Below are 12,616 nucleotides of genomic sequence, written 5' to 3'. Positions count from 1 at the left end.
CCCTCTTAGAGTTGGGATGGAATACAATACACAGCAACCATACGAGAGTAAAAGAAACGCACTTTTTTCTTGCTCTTGCTTTAAATGAAGTTTGTACCTTTTTTTTAAGGATTATGCTGCATATTCCTCTGCTGTGCGATTGTACTTTGCCAGTGATGGGCAATGCAGTGTGTAGGAGATGTACGTCGTGATGCTCTTTAGAGACAGATCGTGGCCCTTCTAGGCTGTGCCAGATGCGGCCCACTTGTACCCTGAATGTCAGGCTCTCCTTATTAAAAGCTGAGGTGCGTGTTCACGTGGCACGCTGGAGTAACCACAACCCCTCCGACCTCTCAGACGCAACCCCACAGCCATTGAGGTGGTGCAAGTCTACAGGTAGCTGTTCCATCTGTTCACCATCTCAGTTTTACCCCCCCGTGAACAATATTTGCTTGTACTGCCTTGGTTTCCCTCTGTTCAGAGTCCAAACTATATAATAAATGTGAAAATTTACATTTCTGTTGATTTTGATGTCTTTTTCAATTAACCCCACAAATGTAAAGGCATAATTTGTTTAATTTTCCAAACCATAAATATTGACAGATGCATTTTAGAGGCTATTAGAGGGTCGCGTTACGATTTGATTAAACGCATGTTAACGATGACAAGTTTATTATGCTGCGTTTTCGTACGTAGTAAACAAAGTGCTAAAACAAGTTTTTAAAACCAGCGCGGGTTTACGAAGACCAGTGTTTATTCCTCACTGCTACAATCAGTCTTTGTGTTCATGTTTCTGGCACTGACAGCTCAAGTGTGAATTTGTAGGACAGCCACAATAAGTCACTGTCAGAAGACAAATGAATGTCCATTTTCTCTAAGACAGCATTACAGAGAAAATTATTTCACGAGAAGTACACATTTGAATATGTCTGCACCAACAAGTAATGTTTCTCTGCTCAGTGACTTGCATCCGTGTGTGCTGTTTACCAGGTACGCAGCCTTTTCTGTGTGCGTTCTTTGACAGCTGTGTGGTTGGCTTTTACGTGACTGATGTCCTTCTCCTTTGGCTCACTGATTTGTTTCTTGTGATATATCCGTAAAGTGGAAACATACTGTAATGGCACTCATGCATCATTACATGTCCATGTTATAATGCGTGCCTCTTTAGTCCTGATTAATTAATAATAAAGCACTCTTCCCTTACATGGTTATGGCTGTCAAGTGTACATATTACATATATTGTACGTTAAACAAGGACAGGATCTCTGTAAGCTGTTTGTCTCAATTGATGAACGCATTTGAGACTAGATGTTGGTTCATATCTTGAATTATTTGTAACTCATTTGTAAAATTGCTTGTAACACTGATTCACAGTCAATAAACGATGGCCTTCAATCTGTTTGGTGGTTAGGGTTTAACAACTTCAGAAAAAGCCATCATAAATAACACATCTTTGTAACACATATTTATTGTTGTTTTTATTACTTCAGCCAAAATTAAACTAAATTTATTCAAAATAAAAAATTGTAATTTCTGCACGTTGTAATGAGTCCTGAAGGTTGAGCGATTCATTCCCTAAGCATCTGCAGTGTTCGTCAGCTTTCAACTTTATTGAAGTTGGGCGGCACGGTGGTACAGCGAGTAGTGCTGCTGTCTCACAGCGCCTGGGTGGTGTGAGAGGACGTGGGTTTGATCCCTGCTCAGTTTGTGTGGAGTTTGCATGTTCTCCCTGTGTCTGTGTAGATTTCCTCTGGGTGCTCTGGTTTCCTCCCACAGTCCAAAAACGTGCTGTTTAGGTTCACCCATAGTGTGTGAGTGGCAGAGAGAGTGTGTTCCACTGATGTATGGATGAGTGACCCATTGTAAGTAGCGTATCTAGCAGTGTAAGTCACCGCGTTAAATAAGGTGTGTGGGCTGATAACACTATATAGAGTTCATTGGAAGTCACTTTGGAGAAAAGCATCTGCCAAATAAATGTAAATTTATCATCTGTGTAATTATAAAGGTAATAACACAGATGTGTCTTTAATATTTTGTGTAATTCAGAAAACGCTATAATATGTAAAGTGTTTATGTGTATTTATGGCCATCTCTCCACAGAGTCAGTGCATCGACACATGCAGAAGTATGAGGTGGAGTACCTGCAATTTGCCTTCCGCTGGATGAACAACCTGCTGATGAGGGAACTTCCGCTGCGCTGCACCATTCGTCTGTGGGACACTTACCAGGTGTGGTATAGACACACAAACTGCTCCATGCATACCACTCCATATTGCTGCATGTATCATATACTCATGTGTCCATTCTCACCACCCATGACTTAGAGCATGCTGCACGCAGCCCATGTACTCACTTATGTTCCTCTATGGGGGCATTTAAATCCAGGGCCTGCTGTCGTCCACATCGCTCGTGATCTGACACATGACTTGTATGTGAGCTGCACTTTACCCTGTGTCCTGCTCTGAGTGGAGAGTGTTCTTACATATGCTGCAGGAGTTCTTCTTATCTTTCCATTTCGCCATGAGCACGCAGACTTCTAAATCTCAGTTAGGTGACAGCCACCCATCCTCCCCTGCGTTGCCACTGGACCAAACAATCGGCAAGGGAATAGCACTCAGAGTAGAGAACCCTAATGTGTCCTTTTGACATTTCTGTCATGAACTGTACACTTTGCTGTGGGTGGTGATGTTTGATTGGCGGTGGCCCGAGGACCAGAGAAGGCGAGCGGTGGGCGTCCAGAAAGTAGACGTGTTCGTCTCGCAGGCGTCAGGCCGATTCGTGCAGCTCACAGAGCCTTGGAACCCCAGCAATTTTCCTGGAAGCCCAGAGTCATAATTTTCTCCAGAGACAGGGTGCTCACACTGTGCCAGTGTTACTGGGGTGTGCGTTGCCGATTTTGCGGAAACCTCTCCTTGCTGGAGTGATTGGGAGATCATAGGAGTCTTCTGTTTCTCTACCTCTCAGCCCCTCTCAGGTGTCCTGTGAGAGAATCCTCACTGATCCACAGTCATTCTGTCTGTCCTAGCCCCTTAACCATCGCACACTCTGCTCTCTGCATAGTTCACACACTCACTTATAAAACATATTACTGCGAGGAGGGATGTTTAAATATTACAGCTTCAGGACTGATGTAACTACTTGTTTGTTTTTTTTCCCCCCACCTCGAGGGTAAACAAGTGCACCAAAATTGTTTTTACTTATGCTTTGAAAAGCTGTTCTTTGATTTAAGATTCAATTTGAAAAGAGACAAGAAATGCGTAATGTTTAATTTCTCATACCTTCATCTTTCTGTACCACAGTATTCTGAACTCCTACTCAGTACTTAACTCCCACCACACGCTTGGCTTCAGAAGACAAATTATGCTAAATGTATTCATTGCTGTTCTATCCCTCTGTCTAGCTGAAGCACACAGGGCTCTGGATGTCTGGAGTTTATAAGCAATGTGAAGCAAACTGAGAATGGAACTTGTCAGATGCTGGTGGTGGTTTCCATGACGACCCCCACTGGGAGAAGCGGTGGCTCCTCTGCTGCGAGACCCTTTCGGGGAGTTGTGGGGGGGGTGTTGCCTCCCTTCTTCCAGAGGCCTCCGGGGTTTCTGTCTGCTGTCTGAGTCCTGCGCCTGGTGCATTGTTTGGGCTCTCTGCTCCCAACCAAACTGGAAACTGGTGCTGACAGGGTTCTTTTTGAGATGATTTCCCGTGTCAGCTGTGTGTCGCGCTGTGAAATTGGGCTCTCCGTGTTGAAAGTTTCCTGCGAGAGAGACGCACTACTTCGCATTTCCGTGTACACCTGCACTTTTTACATCTTGGTAAAGTTAGCTGGGGCTCAGTGCAGTTTTATTATAGCCACGTTAGAGGCGTGTACACGGTCTGTTCCGGCACGTTCTCCTGTACACTGTTCCTGTGTGAGGACTCGGTGACGTTTCTTTTTTGCTGTGTGTCTGTGTTCAGCCTCTTGTGATCCTCTTTATATAAACACTTCTTTGATGTGCCATTTTAGGGTAGAGGATCAGAGGTGCTCTTGGTACTTTCTCCGTCTGTCGTTTAGACAAAATTAACCCCCATTTCCCTGGAAGAAACCCTATGGAATGAAGGTTTTCTTTTACTTAGCGTGATGTGCTTCTTGGGGAGAGAATGCCAGGATGAGTGCTCTGATGACGGTAGGATAAACGAGAGAGCTGCCGCACACGGGAATGACTGTGAAAAGCCCTCAGGCGGACACTTTTCTTTGCTCCACGGTAAGTGTAGTGTAGAATGCGGTTTTACAGAGGAAAGACGGAGGCTAGCCCTGACGGCCGCTCGCTCTTCACGCTGCCCTCTGTTACAAGGGCGAGGGAGGTGGGCTTTAACGCTGGCCCGCGCCCTCCTGGGACTGCTGTGTGAAGTGCCGCGCCCGGGAGCAATTTATAGGAGTTTGTTTTCTGTTACAAGGGTATTGGATTTATTTGTCCACCTGTGCAGTCGTATGAGGCTGCGTTAAAGAATATGACCTTAGCGGCTAGGCCGGGGGTGGTGGAGGGGCAAGGGGAGAGTCCTGTGTCCAGACCCACACGGCGGCTCCAGCAGTGGCTATTATAAAAGACGAAATCGATTGCTGCCTCGCTCTGGATGTGACGGAAAGCGGAGATGGATAATTGCGTTGCGGCGCCCCGTTTGTCACGCGGTTTCCTAGGGGAGAGGAACCTCCGCCAGTGTCAACACCATCGGCGACACCCATCGATCGCCGGCCCTTGTTGACACGTGTGCTCTGTTGTGTACGGGTGACGGGATCACGCTCACTTGTTAGTCAGCAGTTCGACAGGGCATGTCAATAATGTAAGGATATTGCTTAATGCCGCTATTGATCTGCTGTTCCCCCAAAGCAAGGAAGACAAATGGCCAAGAAATTATGAATTAACAACATTTGGATGTACTTGGGAATGATCGCTGTTTCCTTCAGAAAGACTTTAATTTGTGTCTTTGCAGCCTCTGCTTCCCAAAGTGTGTTCTAACTTGGAGGTATAATTTTTATTAATGCACATATTTTTAATTGATCCTCTGCAGTACTATAGTTGAAAGTCTGAGAGCAGTGTAGATGTACACATGTGTAATAAAGTGTGTAATGTCAAACACGCTTCATTATGTTGGGCGTGAAATAACACTTCTGTGAGAGCAGCAGAGAGTGACGGGGACTCAACCTGAGCACCTCACAGTGCTCTCTGTAAATGTGTTGCACAGTGGACGTCATGTTCACAGACACCTGTCTGTCCAACAGTGTCAATGCATCTTCTGTGAACACAGAATTTAGGTTTGAGGCTTAGTGACCGGTCTTTCTACCCAGGGTCTCGGCATCCTTGGATGGACAGAATAGTTGCTGTTCAGACCACTGGAGAGATCTACTGACGCACAGTTTACAATATTTTGAAGACTGAGCTGCAGATCTCTTTAGATTATGTCCAGGTGTAAATTGCTTGTTGTAAATATAATAATGCTCCCACAGGCACTGGCACAAGAACATCTGTAGATGTCTATGAAAAGTGATGCGCTGTGTCTGTGCGTATGTTTTCATAATGAGTGTGTTAGAGGGCCGCCCGCAGTATCAACACTCTTTAATTGTTGCCATTTCAGTCAATATCTCTTCCTGCAGGGATGGTGGAGTGAATTAAAGACGCAGCAATTGACCTTTAGAGCAACTACGCTTGTTCCATTATAGCTAGTCCACTAATGCCAGTGTTTAAGATTAATAATGATCATCTTTTCATTTTTTTCCCCCATCACTTTTTTGTTCCTGGGCTTGACACAGCTTGCAAGTGGATGTTTGAAGACATGGCGGCCCTTGGCTGTAGACTCCCCCGACATCATTTACAGTGCATTGAGAGCCAGTGACACCGACTGTCATTATGCTGTTGGAGGAGCGGGGAGTGAATCGGGAGGTGTATCTGCGACCCTTTCCTGTCGGATGGAAGGCTTTCTTTGCGGAAACTTCAGGAAATTGACTTGACACTTCCCGTTCTCCATATAGACGCTGTGTGAATATGTGAAGAGGTGGACTGGCACAGAGATGATTGCAGACCTCTGCAAAGCATAATTTTTTTTTTCTCCTTTCGTTTTTTTGGGGGCTGCATGTCAAAGGTACTGAGTGTAGGCATAGGGAAAAAGACTTCCGAAATGAAATCTACATATTCAGTGCTGTTGAGGGAGAATGGGTATGGATACCGCAGACTTTTACTGCTACTCTGCTGCTGTTTAGAATTGGGGGGACAGATCCAGCATCTAAATTCTCCTCCAAGATGTTCCTCTCACATTAACAATACTCTGTAACAATACAATGTTCATCTTGAACATTAATGGTGTTTAATGCTTGTTGCTACGCTGTACAAGACTAATTATTTGGATGATGTGATTAATGTGAACGAATGATGCAGACTTCAGTCATTTCTCAGCCCTCCTGTAGATGATTGTTTGCTGTAGATCCAAAGGGCAGGATCGCCACAGGCTCTGGACGGTGAGAGTGAGCTCCTCAGCCTATGCCGAGAATAGAATCTAATTTGCCCCATGAATATTTGATGCATAACAAAATAGTCTGAAAATGACTGCTCACTCGCTCTCTTTCTTTCTTTCCTTCCCTGTCTCTTGCTCTCTGATGATCTGTGTCATAGTAGCACACCTGAAAAATCACGCTAGCCTCAAGTAGCTCACTTTCCTCAATTAATATTTCATTGTCGTCGAAAAACGTATAGAAGTTCTCACCTCAGGAAGGTACTCGAGTACAAGCTGCTTGTTGAAGCCTGTATGATACTACTTCTTAAAGCCAGGAACACTTGTACACGTCTGCTTTTGGTCAGCTGCTCTTCACCATCACCTCTTCATCACTCTGCTCATGTGATTTTGTTATATCCCCTTGTGAAACCATGATCTCCATTCAGGTTTGCATTAAAACATTGATTAGTTTAAAATACATACTGATTTACCTTGGAACTCCCAGGTTTTACCTATGGTGAATGATGCAGTCTCTCCTTTTGTTGCATAGAAAGCATCCTTCTGACAGAGCCTCCTTTTTATATGCATTTCATGTATTACTTATATGTACCTTAAGGTGCTGACGAAATGGTAACATTTGTGGAAAATCAATTAAAATATCCAAGTAGAAAATACTATGAAAAATAGTGCCAGTTTTGAAATCTCTTAGTCACATGTCTGGTCTGAACAGCAAGACAGCTTTTCTTTTCTATCTTTTTACCACTTCTAATAATTAATTCTATAAATATACAATACAATAAGAATATTATGATTCTGTAAATGCATGTGGGAGAACTGGGAAGGTCCAAACCCCAGCTTTGCATATGAGCTTTGAACATATATTTATAGTTATGCATTTTTGGTGGAACTCTTCTGTAAAGAAACACACAGCTGAGTGTAAAGAAAAGTGTGTACTAAGCGTAACAACATACAGAAGGCTTAGATACATACAGTTATTGAAGCACAGCCTGTACGTTCGATACTGGCCTTATTATAGTGCACATATTTGAATCACTACCTACTGAAGTAACACAGGAATAGGAAAATAGGTACCACATGGTGGAGGATAAGCTTAAGAGTATTTCAGCAGATTAGGAAGGAACTGAGGCTGAAAGACATGAGTTTGAGTCCCTTCTTAAATGCTGGTAGGGAGTTAGCAAGTCTGAGCAACGGTGAACTTCATTACACTACGTCAGGACCTGGACTGAGAACTGCTGGGCTTTATAGCTTATATCTTAGCCTCTTCTGAGGGGGAAAAGCAGCTGGCCAGATATGGAGGAGCGTAGCATTGTGCTGGATCTTTGCTGCCTTCTCTGAAAGTGGATGCTAGACAAGGAAGGCTGCAGACGACCCTGCTCATCTCTTTTGTCTGGCAGTGGGTTGTTCTCTTGGGACCAGCAGGAAAGGTTTGGGGCTGCTGTCTGAGGTGCTGGGTCGTGGCTGTTGTGGTATGCTTTAATTTATTTGAGGGGAATATATCCCACGACAACGTCTCTAAGCTGTGTCTGTGGCAGCACCATCTGCCCCCTCCCCCTCTAATGAAATGTTAAATACACCTGTTTCGTTTTTGTTCCCCCACCCACTTCGCCCCTATTCCCGCAGTTCCGAATTCTCAGGTGGGATGTGTCTTCATCTGGGTTGTTGAGGATTAAAGCTGCTCAGAGATTATTTGTTCATCTCCCTCTTGGTGTTCGTGTGTGTGCATCTGTATAATTTTCCTTTTATTTATTTCTGTTTTCTATCTAAATTTCCTGGCAGTAAGTGTCACTTCAGTTGCTAATGGCAGCAGTTTGTTAAATTAATTATAGTTTATGGTGTTAGTGCTTTCATTTATCATTGTTCGGCGCCATGTTGAGGGCAAATTTGCGTTGTGGAAATGCCTCCAGTCGATCCTGAGGGGGAATCTAAAAGAAAAAATCAACATCAGCCTTTTCTCTGCTAAAATCCCGCATTTCAGAAGGGAATTTTCTGCCAAAGGCCTGTAGACCTGTGCTGGGCTACTCGTCCGTTTCCCTGTATCTTTATTATACATTACAAATGTTTGACCGAAAAATGAGGAACAAGTCGTATATTTGTCTATCAAAGATTAAATTAAGTCTTATTATTCTTTATTTAGCTGATACCTTCGTCCGAGGAACCTTACAGAGCCAAGCAGTACTTACAAAGTTGCAAAATAACAAGATACCGACAGTCCAGGATGAAATAGCATTGCAACTAATCACAATCAGTCTAACACATAAATAACCATTTAACAATTCAGTTCATATTTCAAAACGCTTACTATGGAGTGACCTAGTTTGCACAGTGGAAAACACTAAAGGTAGCTGGAAATGACCTGTATATACTTCGATCTACTATCTACTAATAGTATCAATTATAGTTCTGTACTTATGTAATCCTTTTTTTTTTTCCCCCCCACATTTTGTCATCTTAGTGAAGCAAGAAGTGTGGTACCTGTTTAGAAGAAAACTGTTGAGAATGCATGGGGATCTGGTTTCTCCAAGTCCGGGTTCAGATCATTTCTGTTCAGTTAGAGATGCAAGAACCCAGTTGTGTTTTTCTGAACAAGCTGCAGCTTTGTTTCTTCCAGTGGGCCACTCTGAGAAAGAGCTTCTCCTACGGTACATGGTAACTTCAGGATACCACCTGTTATACGAGTTTGAGAGCCCAGACCCCCCTTGGGGTCTTCTTAATGATTAGCTTATATTTTCTGACAGCACAAGCTGGTCAGGACCCAGGTCAGGAGTACAGCTTAGGGCATCAATAATTGAGCCACCGCACTCCAGCGTGACCTGCCGTGTCTTTGCCAGTTTGCGATCACAAGCCTATAAGCGCACTCATCATCCCCAGGGCCCCCCAATGGCTCCAAGCTCTGTAGCCTTCTGGCCTGAGAGCGTGGTGTGTGCAGGTGGAAATCCAGCCGTGTCCAATTCCCCACCCACTTTGTGCTGCTGTTTGTGCCCAACAGACAGTCGGGATATTCTCCCCCCCTCTGCTTAAATCGCCTCCAGTGTTTATTTACTTTGCTCACGTCCACAAAACAGAGGAACTTTATCTCAGATCAAACAAGGATGCTTGGGCGAAACAGCAGTGGATGAGAAATGTTCAGCAGGTAAACATTCCTCACTCAGCAGTCCTCCCTTCAGGGGATGGCTGTGTTTGGTTGTTTAAAGGAATCGCTTCTTTTGACCCCAGTTTTTGAAGGAGTTACCATTTGAACCCCGTTTACTGAGGGACATTGATTGGTATTGACCCTTTTGTCAAGATCATGTTTTTGTTGTCTTTTTAAATAACTTGGTTTGTTTGTCTAAAAGAGGTTATCTTTAGAATGAGTGAGAGTTCTGTAGCACGATCATTCCACACATACACACTGCCTCTAGGTATGTACTTCCACACTTTCTCACTCATACTTCAACTGGCATTGAGAAAGACATCTGAGAAACAGACGCTTGTAAGCCCTCGGCCGTCTTCTTCAGGTAGCATCATTGTTGAAACGATGTCTTTTTTCATGACAGAGTTGTCAGAGACACACGCTGCACTGGGCTTATGTCGGTTGCCTTGATGAAAACCATGGGGTTACACCAGTAAGCAATAAGACAATCATTGTCTGCTGCACAATTCCAAGAAGATTGTTTGACTGCATGGGTGTAGCCTCTTGCTCCTTTTCTCTCCTCCCTCATCATTCCTTTATTGCTCTCAATGATGGATGAGGTGGACAAGCAGCCCATGTTGGCTCTTGACAACTCCTCTTTTTGTAGTCAGATAAAGCCATCATTCTTGGGCTGAGACCATTCAGTTACTACCTGGAAGTAGCTTGCCCACTGACTCAGTGTACTCCAAAAATTTACTGGTAGTGTTTTAATATATGGTAAGAAATGTCAGCTTGTGTACACTTCTGAAATGCATTTAAATAATCCAATAAACCTTGGGAGTACATGGTGTACAGCCAGGCATGAATTAATGTAAAACCAGAAAATATTAAGCTGTTTGCCAAGGTCATCACCACTTGAGATAGTTGTGTAATCCTCTGTGCTGTGTTACCCTGTATGTCTGGGACCTAAAGAAAAGGCAGTGGTGTAATGAGTGTTGAGTCTGTAAACAAAATTCTGTTCGTGCATCTATCATCTTATTTTTGAGCAGTCTAGTGAATACAGCCAAGATGTGGCTTTAGAGGGGGCATGCCCTGTTTGCGTCCATAAATTAGTACTCTGTCATCAACCAGCCATCAGAGAGTAGAAACGCGTAAATACTGCATAGCAGTGACACTGCGGAGGAATGGGTTCACTGTAACACTACTGCCACAGATGTATGCATGCATACAAATATAAATTTAAGTTGGTCAATCAAATCAAAATTTCTGTCATTTCTTTGTGTATGTTAACACTGGTACTGGGTGTATTCACTCATATCTGTTTGTTGGTTTGTGTAGTTAATGCACTGTGTAGCTGCTGTAAAGTGAGTGACAAACTTACTGTAATAGCATTCAAAAGACTCCCTGCTGTCTGTTTGGTGGAAAAATGGCATTCCACGTGTTGTGACATTTGTGCCATTTGTGGGGCAGCACTGGAGTTTTCATATTGCCTTGTTAAGAGAAGCTCACAGTGAAGCTTCCTGTTGCTGCCAGCACTTTAATTCAGTCATTTGTCTCAGTGCAATAAAACTGCCCGGGTATGAAACAATCGCATCAGCAACAGTCGTAATAAGCCAGGGTCAATTTTATCCACAGGACGTATCTGTGAAGGGAGAGCTGTAATTTCAAAATACTTTGACGAATATATCTGTTGGTACCAAAGAGTTCATTGTACGCAGATTCGAATGTATTTTTCTTCTAATGCATTATAAAAAAGTTGCAACAAAATGTTATAATTACAATATTTTTTTCACATTTCAGTAACATTTAACATTGATTAGAAATGCCATGTCCACTTGGGGCTGCGTGTGGTGGAAGCAACCATGCAAATAGGATAAAGGTGCAGAACAGCAGGGGTTTGAACAAAATAGGTTTTTATTTAAGTCCTTATTGTAGTCCTTACTTAAGACATGGCCCCTTTAAAGCAAGCCCATAGTAATACAAACAGAAAACTGCATAATGGGGGGGAAAAAAAATCACAAATATCAAAGGAGCGCAACCCAAACACACAGGAAAAGGGAGCTGCAGCAGTCTTCCTCTCACCAGCTGCCTTATGTAATGTTTTCACGTTTCATTAGAGGCAGCAGCTGGTTATCATTATATGGATGAACAGGTATGGTGAGGCACACCTACCATGTTTAGCTAGGTCCCTCACCTTGCTTCTGTCACACCCACTGTCAGTGTTCCATGGAGTAAAAGGAATGGTTGTCTCTTGTTTTCTTTGTGTTCCACCACTCGCAGATCTCTCTATCTCTACTCTCTCGCCCTTCCAGGCGGAACCAGAAGGGTTTTCCCACTTCCACTTGTACGTCTGCGCTGCTTTCCTGGTCCGATGGAGGAAGGAAATTCTGGAAGAGAAAGACTTCCAGGTAAGTCCTTGCTATCCTTCTCCATTTTGCTTGTCTTTCTCCTCTCCCCAGTGTATCCCAGCATGTCCCCTTGGTTCCCCGGGCTCCTCGAGCACTGTCGTTATTAACTCCAGGGGTCAGCGAGTCACATCGGCTGCATTAGCGTGATGACAGCAGCAGCTGCTGTAAGGTGACATTGCTGCTATGCTCCAGCCCCTCCCCATGCTACAGGAGATTCTGGTCCAACAACCTGCAAACCTGAACTCATCTCTGGCCTTCCTATGCACATCCAGGCTGGCTGTTGTTTCCAGAGCTCTTCGGTGTACGGTGCCACTGTCGGGCACTTTGAGTACTCCTGGGCAATACTTACCTGTTATGAAATGGCCAGAAGAGTCAAAGCAAAGCAGTTCACGAGTGTTCTCTGTTTTTGGGAAGGGCTGGGAAGAAGTGTTGTCTTATTTGCACATCTCATCAGTGTATATCTGTAAAGGATGGTATCCTCTTGAATATTAGGCTCCTACCTTTGATTTTGAGTTAATTCATATGTACTGGAGTGTCCAGCAGAATGGCTCGCTCCCAGTTTGAGAACACTTAAATCTTGCCTGTCGCTTAAGCTGCTGGCTAATCACTTTGTTTCTTTGAAAAGATGAACCAGGCTTTT

General features: G+C 43.8%; 1 protein-coding gene across 4 annotated transcripts in view; it reads left to right on the top strand.

Annotated features, from left to right (window-relative positions):
- The window catches only part of tbc1d22a (TBC1 domain family, member 22a), a 90,883-nt gene that overhangs the window by 62,443 nt on the left and 15,824 nt on the right, over positions 1 to 12,616 (top strand). For 3 of the 4 annotated variants that reach the window (XM_018730123.1, XM_018730124.1, XM_018730121.1), the window contains 2 exons: positions 2,080 to 2,207; positions 11,881 to 11,976. In XM_018730123.1, coding sequence (XP_018585639.1) covers positions 2,080 to 2,207; positions 11,881 to 11,976 — 224 coding nt within the window. Of the gene's footprint in view, positions 1 to 2,079; positions 2,208 to 5,761; positions 6,068 to 11,880; positions 11,977 to 12,616 lie in introns of those variants that run through there. The other variant, XM_018730122.2, reaches the window with a different exon arrangement.

This window comes from Scleropages formosus, chromosome 21 (genome assembly GCF_900964775.1).
Source record: "Scleropages formosus chromosome 21, fSclFor1.1, whole genome shotgun sequence".
In the NCBI taxonomy this organism is placed as follows: Eukaryota; Metazoa; Chordata; class Actinopteri; order Osteoglossiformes; family Osteoglossidae; genus Scleropages; species Scleropages formosus.
This window is presented reverse-complemented; position numbering and strand designations above follow the sequence as displayed.